Genomic DNA, 16,763 nt, shown 5'->3' with positions numbered 1-16,763 from the left:
TTAAATTAGTTCCTTAACTGCTTAACAATTCCAAAGCATGCAAAGCAGAATGGTCAAAAACTGCATGAAAAAATCCAAAGAAAAAACAAGTCAAACAAAAGACATTACACAACAGCTTCACCAAACAGCTGTTTCCAAGATATTTTCTGAAAAAATATTTGTTCACATGAAATCAGACTGTGTTGAGATACAGACCACATGATCAGATAGATGCATGATAGAATTATTACTTATTCCAGCCAAGTTTAAATATTCTGCAATTAACTCACCTAATGTCAATTCTCCTGAAAGGATACTCGCTGCCATCACTGTCATCTGGCAACCGGCAGACACCCTATTCAAAAAAGATAGGTGAAAAGAGAGTTAGGAATTCACCATACAATAATATACCAATCTTTAGCAACTATTGTAAAAACAGCACAGGAGGAAATCATTGTCAGAACAGTATGGCAAAAGAAAATATAAATCAACCAAACTTTTTTTGGTACCTTGGCAATGGAAGAACAATATGCGAATTAACTGTATTCGTATGTTGTCTATAGTTTGTAAACAAGTTTAAGAACTACCATTTTACAGCTCAAATTAGCAATATGGACAGACTAATACTCCTCATTTCCCAATTGCTGGATTTGGTGATCAGTCAACAACTTTGTAGAGTGCCACATCTTAAAACTGGATAAGTTGCAGTGAAATCAATGTGTCTGTGAAAAGAATAGACTTTATGAGCTGAATGATGCAGATTGGTTCAATATTTATCTTCCATCAAAAGCCACAACATCTATAAACAGCATAGTTACTGCCAACCTCCAACTGGGAAATGGTTTAAACTTACTCAAACAATAAGCACAACACTAATTTAGTAACCACTTAAAATGAACAATTCTGTTCTCTTAAGATTGAAGTCTTCCCAAATAATTCATTTCAATCAAATGCAGGTCTTTTTAAAATAATTCCTGGGATAATTTTTGGCAGTAATGTGAACTGCAAAGAGAATAGCGATAAATTGCAGGAGGATAAAAACAGTCTGCTCGAATGGGCAGACTCATGGTGGGTGAACTTCAATGTGAGGTGATACATTTCCATGGGAAGAATGAGGGGAGACAACATAAAGGAAAGGATGCTGTTCTGAAAAGGGTGCGTGAGCAGGAGGAACTGGAAGCATAGATGCACAAACCATTGGAAATGGCAGAACAGGTTGAGAAAGCAACTACTATGGCATACTAGGCTTTATCAAGAGGCATAGAGTATACAGGCACTCAAGAAAACAGGAGCAGGAGTAGACCAGCAGACCTCTCCTCGTGATCATGGCTAACCTATCCCAAGCTTCAATTCCTCTGTGCCAGTTCCACAACGCCCTCAATTCCGCAATCTTTCTCAAATTTATCTAGTTTTTCTTTAACTACCTTCAGTGATCAAGCTTCCACAAACTTCCACAAAAGAATTCTAGAGATTCATCACCCCGTGAGACGATATTGCTATGCATCTCGGTTTTAAATGTCTGCACCCTTAAGTTGTAGCTATGACCCATTGTTTGAGACGTGGAAATATCTCAACATTTACCCTGTCATCCTCGTTAGGATCTAATACCTTTCAATAAGTTCATTCCTCATTCTCCTTAATTTCAAAGGAGGAAAACAACACTACAGCCCAGCATGTAAGCCGCGAGTCAAAAGAAAATGAAGGTAGCTTGTAATCTATACACTCATAGGAAACAGCAATTAAAGCATGTCTGCTTAGTTTTAAAATTCGTCTGGACCCACTCAGTGGAAGCCCAATGGAGGACAATTTTAAAAGTATATTTTATTACCCAGTATCTTCTGGCAGTCCCCTTTAAACTAGTTACAGGATAACAGAGGCATTCAAACAGCAAAATCAACTAGTTAAAAATCTTGCATTTATGTTTTATTACAGATGTTCTCTTTTACAACTTTATGTTTGTTCTTGGCATATTAGTTTTTACATTCTTTTATGGTGATGGTTAACAATTTTAGTCTTCCTTGTCAAGTAATGATTACTGGAACAAAAATCAGACCAGCCCACATATTAGTGTAGTAGCAATGAACATTGAGATTCGAAATTGGAGGAAGGCCAATTTTGATTTCATCAGAAGGGATCTGGCAGATATGGATTGGGATAGGCTGTTTTCTGGCAAAGAGATGCTGGTAAGTGCGAGGCTTTCAAAAGTGAATATTTAGAGTACAGAATCTGTATGTTCCTGTTAGAATAAAAGGCAAGGCTAACAGGTTTAGGAAACCTTGGTTACTCAGGGATATTGGGGCCCTGGTAAAGAAAATGGAGGTTCATATCAGGTATAGGCAGTTGGGATCAAATGAGACGTTTGAGGAGTATAAGAAATGCAAGAGAACACTTAACAGAGAAATTAGGAGGGCAAAAAGAGGACATGAGGTTGCTCTGGCAGACAGGGTGAAAGAGAACCCAAAGGGTTTCTATAGCTATATTAAGGGCAAAAGGGTAGCAAGGGACGAAAATGGTCCACTTGAAGATCAGCACGGTCATCCATGCATGGAGCCGAAAGAAATGGGAGAAGATCTTAAATGAATTTTTTGCATCCATATTTACTCTGGAGACAGACACAGAGACTATAGAACTGAGGAAAACGAGTAGTGAGGTCAAGGTCCGGATCCAGATTACGGAAGAGGAGGCGCTGGCTGTCTTGAGGCAAATCCCCAGGGCCTGACAAGGTGTCCCTTCGGACCTTGTGGGAGGCTGGTGCAGAAATTGCAGGGTCCTGGCAGAGATATTGAAAACATCCTTAGCCACAGGTGAGATGCAAGAGGACTGCAGTATAGCTAATGTTGTTCTGTTATTCAAGAAAGGATCTAAGAATAAGCCAGGAAATTATAGGCCAGTGAGCCTGATGTCAGTCATGGGTAAATTATTGGAAGGTATTCTAAGGGACAGGATATATAAGTACTTAGATAGACAGGGCCCGACTAGGGATAGTCAACATGGCTTGTGCATGGTTGGTCATCTCGAACCAATCTTAGAGTTTTTCAAGGAGGTTACCAAGAAGGTCGATGTGGGAAAGGTGGTGGATGTTGTCTACATGGACTTTAGCAAGGGCTTTGACAAAGTCCCGCATGGGAGGCTGCTCCAGAAGGTTAAGTCGCTTGGTGTTCAGGATGAAATAGTCAATTGAATTCGACATTGGCTTAGCAGGGGAAGCCAGAGAGTGGTAGTAGATGGTTGTCTCTCTGACTGGAGGCCTGTGACTAGGGGTGTGCTGCAGGGATCGGTGCTGGGTCTGTTGTTGTTTATTATCTACATTAATGATTTAGATGATAATGTGGTAAACTAGATGAGCAAATTTGCAGATGACACCAAGATTGGGGGCGTAGTGGACAGCGAGGAAGGCTATCAAAGCTTGCAGCGTGATCTTGACCAGCTAGGAAAATGGGCTGAAAAATGGCAGATGGAATTTAATGTAGACAAGTGTGAGGTGATGCACTTTGGGAGGACAAACCAGGGTAAGACTTACACAGTGAATGGTAGGGCTCTAAGGAGTTCAGTAGAACAAAAGGACCTGGGAATACAGATCCTTAATTCCTTGAAAGTGGCATCACAGGTAGATAGGGACGTAAAGAGAGCTTTTCGCACTCTGGCCTTCATAAATCAGGGTATTGAGTACAGGAGTTGAGATGTTATGTTGAAGTTGTACTGGACGCTGGTGAGGCCAAATTTGGAGTATTGTGTGCAGTTCTGGTTACCTACCTACAGGAAAGATATCAATAAGCTTGAAAGAGTGCAGAGAAAATTTACAAGGATGTTGCCGGGACGTGAGGACCTGAGTTATAGGGAACGGTTGAATAGGTTAGGACTTTATTCCCTGGAGCGCAGGAGAATGAGGGGAGATCTTATAGAGGTGTACAAAATTATGAGGGGTATAGATAGGGTGAATGCAATGCAGGCTTTTTCCCCTAAGGTTGGGTGAGACTAGAACTAGAGGACATAGGTTTTGGATGAAAGGTGAAATATTTAAGGGGAATCTGAGGGGTAAGTTCTTCACTCAGAGAGTGGTGCGAGTGTGGAACAAGCTGCCAGCAGAAGTGGTAGATGCAGGTTCAATTGTAACATTTAAGAGAAGTTTGGATAGGTACATGGATGGGAGAGGTTTGGAGGGATATGGTCTGGGTGCAGGTAGATGGGACTAGGTAGAATATCAGGTCGGCATGGAGTAGATGGGCCGAAGGGTCTGTTTCTGTGCTGTCACACTCTATGACTCCATGACATTATAGTGCATCTCACAATGGAAAAAGCCTTCTCATATCCATGCACTTTAACCCACCTCAGATCTCTGAATCAATCCCACAAACGTGTTCTCAAACATATGAGATGAACTTGGGATATAATTGCAAGTTAAAAGTTTTGCACTCATTGAAAGTTGGCTCATTCTTTAAAAACATTTAGTGAATAGAATGAATTTAACAATACAGCTTAATCAAAAATGGATCATTCTGTAATTTTGCTAATCATTTAAAGTTACGAACAACATTCTATAATTCAAAAGGGCAATATAGAATATAAAATTTACACTGGACGAACTGTTGTTTATATGATTTTTAAATGATAAACTTCTCTCTTTTACACCAATTATTGGAACAAATAGGATTTCGCCAGCAGTCATGCACATCACTGCCACTCCAAAAAGCCACGCTGGAGTCCGATGACAAGTAGATGAAAAGTTTTGAAAGTGTCACTTTCTTATAAAACGACAAGTGTAAAGCAACTGTATGGAGTCACTTTGAAGTGACTCTTATTGGAGGTGGCTCAGTAAAAATCTTTAAGTTCTCAAGACTGGTCTCTGTCATACAGACAGCCTGATGTCCAGACAGTTTATTTTCCAACAAAAGCCTCCCCCACCCCCCCCAAACTGGGCAAATTCTAGAGCTAAAACGCAGCCTGATCTCTTGCATAAATCATTCTTGAGGCAAATCCCATTTCATCATTTGACCACATGGACCTTGATGTTATGAGGAAATCTACTACACTTCAGATTAACTCAACACATAAATTAAATTCTACAGTTTGGTCTGGAAATACTCGAAACCAAAACAGTAATTAAACGTAAACGGTCTCTCAGCTGACAAAATTGCAAGGAGGAAGGAGCTCATTTGTAAAACAAATGTTTGGACAACATATACTTGAAAGAGCAACACTGTAAGAGGACAGCATCTTGGCAACATTTCAATAATGGCATTAGCTTTAAAGAGTGAAGTTACAGATTTTCAAACAACTGCAGCTGCTTTAAACAAAATGTTAATTGGAACACAATATTTGCAAACGTATATTCCCAAGGGTTTGCATTCACATTACGCAGCCATCAGACCCATCTCATTACTGCATGTTCCACATTTGAATGACCAACTAAAAGTGTAGAGACCCTCCTGAATGGCAATTATATTCATAATTAAATCTATTCCATAAAACGAAAGTCAGTGACCAATTTGCTGGGGAAATGTGTCTGCTGTAAGGTTACCCAGCTGTAATATTAACTCTCTCCATAGACACTGCCTGGTTTGCTGGACATTTCCAACAAACTTCTTTTGATTTCAAGTTTCAGCCACAGCTGGCCTGCATTTCAAATCTTTAACATGTCCCTTTGTTTGTTTTCTCTCCAACTGTCCTCATTAATCAAACAGATTAAAAACATCTGGATCATTTGAGTAAACCTGGACTCGCCCCAAAGGCATTCCCTTTGTCCTCTCCATCCCCTCTGCAACTTTAATTGTTTTCCTCACATTCTAGCATCTGCATTTCTTTCATGTTCAGGTACACTGATAAATTAAACCAAAATCTGAATTTTTGTTTAAGTGGTATTAGTGTTCTCAGCACTCACACTTCACACACAGCACTGCAACCTCAAAACAGCTGCTCTCGCAATGGCCGCTCCAAAAAGACGAGATATTCTGCAATACTTCTTGTAGAAAAATAGTTTCACATCAAAATATCTAATGTATTTACTACAGTTTGAAACAGCTTATTCCAGGTTTTGCCTGTGATCTTTTGTATTCAATTAGGGTATGACATTATTTTGTTAAATCCATATATTTTTTTTAAAAAACTGAACTGCCTGTGCTGATATTTACTTTTCACAATTTACGTACTGAACAAAAGGGTTTTACAAAAATAAAATCAAACTTTGTTTTATTACTAACTTCAAACATGCATCATCCTCAATGTGCGCTTACATGGAATACTTAAAAACAGTGCACCTGCATGCAGCTGCCTGTAATTAATTGGCTTCTTCATTAAAAGCCACCTATAGGAGAGCTGCCAGTTTTTATTCGTGCTGTTTGATAGACCTTATATCATCCTCTTAGCAATTTTATTTTTACAGTTGGTGTTATATAAATACAAATTACTACTGTATTTACCTCGTTGCAACAAAATCTTTTCTTCATCTTTGAGCTGGATGGAACGTGCAGGAATAATGTTGTTTGCCTGGTACAGAATTCCAAGCAGCTTCATTTTTCTGCACAATTTCATTGAATTGGTTAAGATTTGCAGGGAATGGATCTAAACCATATTTCAACATCCATGAAAAGGATCCCATAAATTTTCTAAGAACCTCGCAAGTGTTGCTTTCACACTATTGTGTGCAGAAGAAATTGAGAAGGGTTCTCATTACTAAAAAAAACCTATTGAAGTCATACCTGTGCTTCTCAAAGGGGAAGCGGAGATGCTTATTACTTCCAGCAGCTGCTGCAAGTCACTCCGCAGCTCTAAAAAGTTCGCTGAAAGCCATGTTAGACAAGAAACACAAGTAGTCAATTCAGTTTTCAAGGGCTGCATTTGAAGTGTTGATCATATATAGAGAGAGGACAGCATTCCCAGGAGCCTAGAATGCCATTAAAAGCATGTGAATTGGCTGTGGGAGGATGTGCTACATCACCAACACAATTCTGTTGACAATGGAGTTGATCACCATGATCATCTAACAATTTGTACACAGTGAGGGCTGATCCTCCAAGAATCTTCTGTGAGCAATGAGCTTATGTCAGTCTCATGAAGGACTAATGTGTGGGGCTAAGATTTTCAAAGCAGGTAGTCAATTAGATGTACCACCCGTGGTTTATATATGGAGCTTTTGGCATCACATGGGTTCAGTCTATCACACTCCACCTCATGACAAACCCACTATTTTGGGAAACACTTGTGGCCACACTGCCTGCTGCTCTTTGTACGAGGAGGAGCAGAATTCTCTGTTCCCAGCCTTCACAAAATTCATTATGAAATAGTAGGTTGAAAACTGGGATGTAGAGTAGTTACTAGCCTGAAATGATCCAGAAGCCAAGTAATTCAGGGGTACTTCACAAGATCACAAGACAAGGGAGCAGAAGCAGGCCATTCGGCCCATCGAGTCTGCTCCAAGGAAAGGGAAATAGAAATGAGAAATGGGGAATGGGGGAAGAAGAAGAAGAAAAAAAAACTATTCTAATCCCAATTACCGGCCTTATCCCCATATCCCTTGATATCCTGACTATTTAGATATCTATCTATCTCCTCCTTGAACGCCCCCACTGATCTGGCCTCCACTGCTGTACGTGGCAAGGAGTTCCACAAATTCACCACCCTCTGGCTAAAGAAATTTTTCCTCATCTCTGTTTTGAAACTGTACCCTCTAATTCTAAGATTGTGCCCTCTGGTCCTGGACTTTGTTAAAGGCAGTGTACTCTAGACACAGCTTCATGACTGGAATATTGCCTTCAGCAACTAGCAATCTCATTGACCTTCGAAAATCCTTTGAAAAGTTTTGTTTCTGGAGATAGTTTTGTTGCTCACCAAAAAAAAAGCTCCTGAAGGATAGGCCTTCTTGGCCAAAGATGATAGCCCAAATTTTGAAAATAAGCTTAATACTCATGCTGCATACATACCAGTTCTGCAGAACTAGCTCACCTACAACTAAATCCTTAATAAACCTGCAAGTAATTGAAGATCCTATTAAATAGATTTTCTTTATCCATTTGTCAAATCCATGTTCATTTATATGGTTAAAAAAGTATTTTCGGTGTGCTCATGTGGCCCATTTTAGCAGGCCAGGTATCAAGCCAGCATTTTTCAATGATTGATGCCACTAACTACTTACCCATATTTCTGGCAGTTGCACTCTGCCTGCATGGAAACACTTTGATGAGTAGCTCAAGATGCTCAAAATTCTGATCAAATTAGGAGACCATATCACAGACCCAATTTCTCACCCAACCATTCAGTGATCATTATTACAGTAAGGATCTGGAAGCTTATGGGTTAATCAGGATATTAATTTAACAAAACATGCCTTAATACCACAGTAAGCAAAGGTTTGGTCTGAGTCAAATAACATTTACAAAGGCTCTGTTGTTCAAAGCTTAATAATACTTCGTCATCAGTGTCTCCAAAGCAGCTGTCACAAACAGACTCCTGAGGGAAAAAAAAATGGGTAGGCTGCTCCAGCAGGTAGGCAAGGAAGCAAAGACTGCAGTTTACAATGCTGGTGACTCAGCAAGCAAGCAATATTCAGACTAGGTAGTAAAACAGACTATTGTCCGGTGCCTCCGCACTATCAAAGCTTGGGGCAAAGTCTGAAACAGTACTTCAAAGATGCATATCTATCTGATAATGGTTCATTCTAAACAGACAAGAGGCAGCTGCTGCCTAACCACTAATAATAATGTATTTAATTTAACTCAGTTACAATTAACCACAATCCATACCACCCGGCTTCCACATTTATTACAAGAGGTACTCACTGCTCATTCTGCTCAGAAATGGGTTATAATAAAAAATGATAGTGTATAGTTACGATTATATGCAACAAATCTATTATTTCTGTGTTTTGCACACAAGAATTTTCCAGATTTTCATTTTAGAAGGAAATTTATCGAATAAATTGCCTGAACAGGAAGAGCCAAGAATGAAAGACCATCAATTTTGTCACTTTTCTGTTTTTTTTATAAAGACTTTTCTTTATTTGAGATTTAAAAATAAAGAATCTCTACTCCACTGAACAGAAATTAGCAAGGTAGCAATTTTGCATTAAACTGCATCCACTGAGTGGTTCCTCTAGTAAGGTTTGAAAAAAAGAAGAAAAAACAAATTCAAACTAATAACTTAAAACAAAAGATGTTGGATACAAATAGCACCTGAGATAGATTCTAAGAGAAAGGCCAGGTTTTTGATACTTCGCAAAAAATGATCTACTGGGAGGACTCAGTGGGTCGAGCAGCATCTGTGGGGGGAAAGAATTGTCGACAATACAGGTTGAGACGCTGCATCAGATGTCACGCTCAGCTACCTACATTATTCTAATGAAGCCCAATCTCAACACACCTCATCTTCAAATGGGTCAAATCACAGACTTCTAGACTTGCCACTGCAATCAATAATTCAGGTAACCAGCAATTCTGGGTGGATTTCAGACTTCCAGCATCTACAATATTTTCCTTTCCTAATTGAGGATAATGATTGTTTTTTCCATTTGTACTATTTCTAGACCAATTTCTAGTTCCTTTATTTCCCCTATTATGCCCCTCCTTCACTCCCAAATGCAGCATAGAAGCCCACCGAATCTGTGGCAATCATCAAATACCCATTCTCCCCACATTCCCATCAACTCCACCCCACCCCCCTAAAATTCTACCAGTCACCTACATTCTAGGGCCAATTTACAGTGGCTAATCAACCTTAATCAACAAGTTCCGATAGTAATTTAGAGCAAAAGAAAGTGACAAAAGTGGCAATTTTTTGTTTCATCAAGAATCTAAAACTCTCCTAACTTTTCAATGTTGTAGCAGAAAGGAAGATAATGAGGAAGTGGGGTTGAGGGGAGGAAGGAAAAGATATGTGGAAGAAAGGAAAATGTGCTTTAAGTACCTTTCAAAACCTCAAACTATTGTGACATGCTTCATGGATGTTTTAAGTACTTTTCAAGAAGTGTATTTCAATACAGTAAAAAGGATACAGCAGCCAATTCATATGTAGCAAGATCCCACAGACATCAATGTGCTAATTGTCAGATAATCTGTTTCAACAGCATTGGCTTATGGATAAATATTAATCAGGATATCAATAATAATTCCCCATCTCTTTCAAATCATGCCATTTGATTTTTTACATCCACCTGAGAACTAGACAGAGCTTCAGTGACCTCAGCATCTGAATGATGGGATCCTTCTCAATATTGCACCAAAGTGTTAAGCTTGATTTTGTACCCAAGTCCTTAGAGTTGAACATGAACCTCTTGATCTTCTGACTCAAAAGGAAAGAATTAATACTTCTCTTCCACAGTGAATGGGGGGGGGGGGGGGGGGGAGCAGATGGAGGTAATAACTAGCCTCAGCCATTCTGGAGTACGGGAAATGGAGGAAAAGCTGATTGTGATAATCAATCTGGTTTTCATTTTGAGTCACTATTTTATGAGCTAATGGACAGGACACGAGTTACAAATTGCACAAGTACTAACTTGGATTTTGGATAACGTATTTTATGCTAGCCTGTCAAAATGAACTTGTTGATTGATGCAAGAAGTAGACGCTTCAGTAATGTTTTATGGGATTACTGGCACCTATAATTTTTTGCTTTACATGTGTTAAATAGTGACTTTAGGAAAGAAAATATGTGCAAAAGGTAAACATTCCAAAGATCATTTTAAAATTTGGCATTTCTGTAAGTCATGTCTTGGGGTAGATTCCCTTCTTTCCTATTCATACTGCACTATGTGACTGCAATGTAATGTATTCTCATGGCTTCAACTTAATCTCAGTACACACCCCACTGTTCTTGTGCCAAAAGGCATTCCACTTTTACACCCATTGTGCAACCAGTACTAGCTGGAAGCAGCTGCTCTCCAGAAGCTTAAAATTATTTCATTCTGTTCCCTGTCTTACCAGTTTCAGTACAATGTTTACACCTAAGCAAAGCTATCAATGTGGTCCTCCTGCCTTGTTGGCAACAGCCTTGGGTATAGAGACAAAGGATAAATCCTTGGGAGAGTCAGAGGTGAAGTGCAGAAACTTAAAGTCATCGCAGGTGATTCCCTGGCCATGTCCAAATAAGAATGGATACAGGAAAGTGCAGTCCCACAAATAGAGTTGACAGTGGAAAGTTTTGGAGGCAGAAGGTGTGGTTGATGAGAAGGGATAATTTACATTTCTCACAGTCACAGGATGGCATCTGTAGCTTTGATAAGAACCATTTCAAATTTGTCGCAAGGTGGAAGCCTAATGGGAGGAATGTAGTCTGTATCTTGGTGCTTCTGGTAAACAGATCCCTTACAAATTATTGGGTTAAATATTACATCAAAAATTGGCAACCATCAGTAACCAGTTGTTTAAATTTCAGTGTATTAGACAGAATTTGCTGAAAATTGCAGAATTCCAAAACATACTGACTGATACATGGCAACATATTCATCACTACCCTCCGTTACACGGTTGAATCGACACTCAGACCTGGTTTAGAATCTGAGACTCTAAAGACTTTGATGGAGATTCTAGTCTTGTGGATTAGGAGGCAAAGAGAAATGTAAGATAATTAAATAAAAAACTTCAGTGTTTCAGTTAATTTTTTTTTAAGTATTTTGTGTTTTTAATTAACTGTTTTTTTACTTTAAAGGAAACAAAATATATTGTATTCTGAACGTCAGAGATTTTAAATGTTGAGAATTCTTGACAGCTTTGACAGAAGATAAAGTTCTGCATCCCAGTTAATCTTCTGTCAGAGCCCATCCACGACATTCAGCACTACATCACTAAAACCCAGTTGTCACTGAGACCTCACTTCCCAACAGGGGTACAAAAGGCAAGTGATATTGGTCCTCCATATAGCGTTGTTAAGTATGGGCATGCAGCAATTTTAGGTGGAAGGCTGTTCCAGCACATTCAGACCCATAAAACGAGGTAAAATATTTTGAGCACCACAATTTTACTACCGCACCGAAGAGTATTAACATATTCATTTGAAAGCTTTGATGAATTTTGAAATTTTAACTGTTATTGTTTTTACCTGTACTACCTCAATGCACTCTGTACTAACTCAATGTAACTGCACTGTGCAATGAATTGACCCATACAATCAGTATGCAAGACATTTTTCACTATACCTCAGTACAAGTGACAATAATAATACAAATAAGTTAGAATCTTTAAACGACTGATGGAATCAAAATCTCCTTCTGTTCCAAGATTCTAAGTGAAATTGGTTTGAGCAGCTGCGATTGCACTTGTACAAGGTGAAATCAATTAACACTTGGCACCTCTGTCTTGAGGTACTTATATATAAAAAAGTGAATGTACCATAGACTTAACTTTAACAAACATTACTGCCAAACAATTTGTACAAAATATTCCATCAACCTTATAAATTACAGCTGCAAGCAATGCATTTCATTAAACCTCTACTTCCAGAAAGAGCTGTAGAGTTCAAAGTCATAATTAAATCAATTATCAGCCCAAAATGAGACCTGCAGACAATTAGGTTGAAGTCTCATGCTTCCTATAGAGCATTCCATTATCAGGCTTTGGAGAGACCACATCCTGCAATTCATTTTTCTATTCTTAAATCCCTTCTTATGTAGCACTCAAATCTCACTTCCTCATCTCATCCTACAGGCATGCATACCTACAGAGTCGTTACATGCTTACATGGCAAACAGATTTAAATAGCACACTCATAAATTGAGGTTTAGTTTATTTTGAAGGATCCTGTCCATCCATTTGAGCCCTTGTATGATGTAATTCTCAAGGCTGAGTGGGAGATGCCCAGCCCCTTAGTCCATGCCTGTAATGCTCCGTGGCACAAAAGCTTCTCAGGAAGTCAACTGCAACAGCATCAAGCCTTTCACAGTTGGAGCTGCAGGTCAAACTTAGTTGATCCAAACTGTTTGGGAACTATTTTAGAGTAGGTCAGTAAAAATGCATGTTACAAATTGCTCAATAATTTTGATATTCTAAGGATTCAGGTTTTCCTAATCAAGGTAAGAATTAAACTTTAGTTTTGCTGAAATAGGATGGTGTGTTGCCAGGCTATAAAATCATGGGTGCAGTGTTTACCTTCCAGCTCCAGTCTGTGACCCAGTAGTGTACCACAAGGATTGGTGCTGGGATCTTTGATATTTGTGATATGCATTAATGACTTGGATGTGAATTATGAGGTATGATAAGCTAGCTCCAGATGATAGACAGCAAGGAAGCTTGTCTAAGGCTACTGCAGGATATAGATCCATTTGGGCTGAGCAATGGCAAACAGAATTTAATCCTGACAAATGTGATGTGATGCAATTTTGGGATGGCAAGCAAGGGGAGGATGTAGACTGTAAATAGCAGGGCCCTAAGGAGTGTTAATCAACAGCAGGACCTTGGGGTAAACATAGAATAGGACAGCACAGGAACAGCCCTTTTGGCCCACCATGTCGTGCTAAACTAATTAAGATAATTACACCTAATCCCTTCTGCCTGCACATGATCCATATACCTCCATTCTCTATAGATTCCTGTGCCTATCTAAGAGCCTCATAAATGCCTCTGTGGTATCTGCCTCCACCACCACTGGCAGCGCATTCCAGGCCCCACTACTCTCTGTGTGGAAAAACCTGCTCGGCACATCTCCTTTGAACTTTCCCCCTTTCACCTTAAACACATGGCCTCTAGTATTAGACATTTTGACCCTGGTAAAAAGATACCAGCTGTCTACCCTATCTATATCTCCCAAAATTTTATGAACTTCCATGAGGTCTCCTCTCAGCCTCTGCCGCTCCAGAGAAAACAACCCAAGTTTGTCCAACCTCTCCTTATAGCACATGCCCTCTAATCCAGGCAGCATCCTGGTAAACCCCTTCTGCACCCTCTCCAAAGCCTCCACATCCTTCCTATAATGGGGCAACCAGAAATGAATGCAATACTCCAGATGCGACCTAACCAGAGTTTTATAAAGGTGCAACATAACTTCCCGACTCTTGAATTCAATGCCTCGACTAATAAAGGCAAGTATGCCATACGACTTCTTTACCACCCTATCAACATGTGGCCAAGTACAAGCTCACCGATCTCTGAGTGTGGCAGCACAGGTGATAAGGTGGAGAAGATGGCAAATGGGATACCTGCCTTCATTAGCCATGGCACAGAATATAAGAGCTGTAACAACTTTATAAAATTTTGGTTTGGCCATACCTGGAGCATTGTGTGCAGTTCTGGTCACCACACCATAGGAAGGATGTGGTTGTGCTGGAGATGGTGCAGAACAGATTCATAGGATGTTGCCTGAATTGGAGCATTTCAATTACAAGGAGAGACCAGATAGGCTGGGTTTGTTTTCCCTGGAACAGCAGAGGCTGAGGGGTGACCTGATAAAGGTTTATAAAATTAGGAGGGGGATAGGTAAAGTAGTAGTAAAGGGCATAGGTTTAAGGCGAGAGGTAGGAGGTTTAGTGGGAAACTGAGGGAGAACATTTTCACAGAGGGTTGTGGAGACTGAAATACACTGCCTGGAGAGGTAATGGAGGCAGACACTCTCACAATATTTAAGAAGCATCTAGACAAGTTCTTGAATCGCCAAGCCATAGGTAATGCAGGTAACTGGAATTAATGTAGATAGGTACAACAGGCACACAGACATGGTGGGTCGAAGGGCCTGTTTCTGTGCTGTATGACTCTATAACATAATCACTTCTCAGTTTTGCTTGAGAAAAGTCAATAAATGGAAAATATATTATCCAGGAAGGGCACATTACTCAGGACTGCATTCAAATCCATGGTGTAGCCCAAATTACTGTATGCACCCACAGAGGATGAGAACAAATCCTTTGCATGCCATCCAAGGCACTGGGGAACACTAGGAGGACCTAGTGTGTGTCCACTGCACTTATTAAATTCCTGCTTTTAACCAATCCATCGCTGTTCATCGGTTACAGACCATGAGCACATATTGTAACAGCTGCAAACCTCACATGAACACTCAAAATGTTTCTGAAAATTTCCTCTCTCTTAACACCATCTAAAACCAGTTTAAAGTAAACACATTAAAAGCTCCGTTACGAAACTGCATAACTGCATTAAGCACATCCAGTTGTACATGGCATAAAACCAAAAGTTTTAATAGGTGAGCAGTAGCACATGACAATTTTATAGTTTGATTTGTTTCCACAGCCATAGCCTCAGGCATGAAAGCAGCTGTACTGATCATTTAGTTTCCACTGATCCCTTATGATCTTCATCCCTCCCACTTCCAGAAACAAGTACATTTTCTTTTTAAGTTTTTGATAAATCAGCTCATGCCTTTGGGCTTGTAAGCAGCATGAATTTCAAACCTTTTCAAAAGCAAAATACTGCAGATGCAGTACCTGAAATAAAACTGAAAATGCTGGAAATATTCATCAGGCCAGCCAGCCCTGTGGACAGAGCAAAGAATTAATATAATTGGTTAATGATATTTCATCAGAAAGGACACTGACTGAAGTGATTATTTTGTGTCTCTTTTCACAGATACTACAAGTCCATTTCGAATCATTTACTTATTTTTAACACCATAGTAATATTTCCAACAAATTACAGCAAGAATTTGGTGCATTTGAACGTAAACATTAAATCAGAATCCTCAGACTAATGGGACGAAAGTACTTGGCCAACTGGCTGCAAGGATTCTAAGTGAAATGAGTTTGAGCTTTTGTAATTCTGTTTCATATGGTTATGGGTCTACTGCATAAAATTATCCTTCATTTTATACTAATATGTCATCACTCTCCAAAAGCCACTTCTCAATTTTTTTTTTAAAAAGGTAGTGTTATGCCCCTAAGTGAAGAGAGCACTAGTTGGCATGTCTGCCCTGTGACGTCCTGTTGTCCACACTGTGATCTACTACTAATATTCTTCCCATTGATCTTCACAACTTCTCGTCAGTTCCAGGTCCAGCTGTGAAATTGGAAAGCTATAATTAGGTGTTCCCTATTTAATATTTAGAATTACTGAACAAACAGCAAAATAGAAGACTACTCTCAAAAACTGTGACTCTTGCCATCAAGATCAAGGGCAGCAGGTGCATGGAAACACCACCACTTGTAGATGCCCTTCCAAATTACATACCATTCTAACAAGGAAACATATGGCTATGTCTTCATTGTCATTGGATCTAAATTCTGGAACTGACTGACTATAAACATTGTGGGAGTTCCTTCACCAGAAGGACCGCAATGATTCAAGGTGACAGCTGATGAAAGCTTAAGCATTAAACTGTTTATTCTCTGGAGATGCTAATTAAAATTTCCAGTACTTTATTTTTATTTGAATGCTTACCTTCTACATTGATTTCATAAAACGGCTACAAAGAACGAGGAGGAATTTGGAACATTTTTGTGTCCTTCAATGTTATCTTTTCATCTTGGGTTAAATACCTAAATATTAATTAGTTAAGCTGACAAGAAATTCCTGAGACAAAGGACATGAGGTGGCTCATTGGTAAGTATAGGTATTAAATATGGCACTTCTTCCTGAGTGTCACAATGAAATTTAAGTAAAATTTTCCCAACATATCAAAAATACTTACAAAGAAAAAGCACTAGAAATAAAAGTTGTAGCTCCACAGTAGAAGTGCACAAGTTCTGAACAGCAACCCTGCTAAAAACTTGGAATACGAAACAGAAAGGATTTCTAGGTCTGACTGTGAAATGCAGTAAATACACCCATTTGGGGATTTTCAAAAGGACTTCAAAGGTACTGCACAGACATGGTAGAACATTTGGGGTCAATGGACAAGTAGCAAAATTGAAAGCAAGC

The 16,763-nt window shown here is 39.3% G+C and overlaps 1 protein-coding gene across 1 annotated transcript in view; it reads right to left on the bottom strand.

Moving 5' to 3' along the window:
• Positions 1–16,763, bottom strand: part of polb (polymerase (DNA directed), beta) — a 75,864-nt gene that overhangs the window by 18,431 nt on the left and 40,670 nt on the right. Inside the window, exon 13 of the mRNA XM_052040728.1 lies at positions 270–334. Within this exon, the coding sequence (XP_051896688.1) occupies positions 270–334 (65 nt within the window). The remainder of the gene's footprint in view (positions 1–269; positions 335–16,763) is intronic.

Source organism: Pristis pectinata, chromosome 29, assembly GCF_009764475.1.
Source record: "Pristis pectinata isolate sPriPec2 chromosome 29, sPriPec2.1.pri, whole genome shotgun sequence".
Classification (NCBI taxonomy): Eukaryota; Metazoa; Chordata; class Chondrichthyes; order Rhinopristiformes; family Pristidae; genus Pristis; species Pristis pectinata.
The sequence above is the reverse complement of the archived record's forward strand: the minus strand, read 5'-3'. Positions and strand labels throughout refer to the sequence as shown.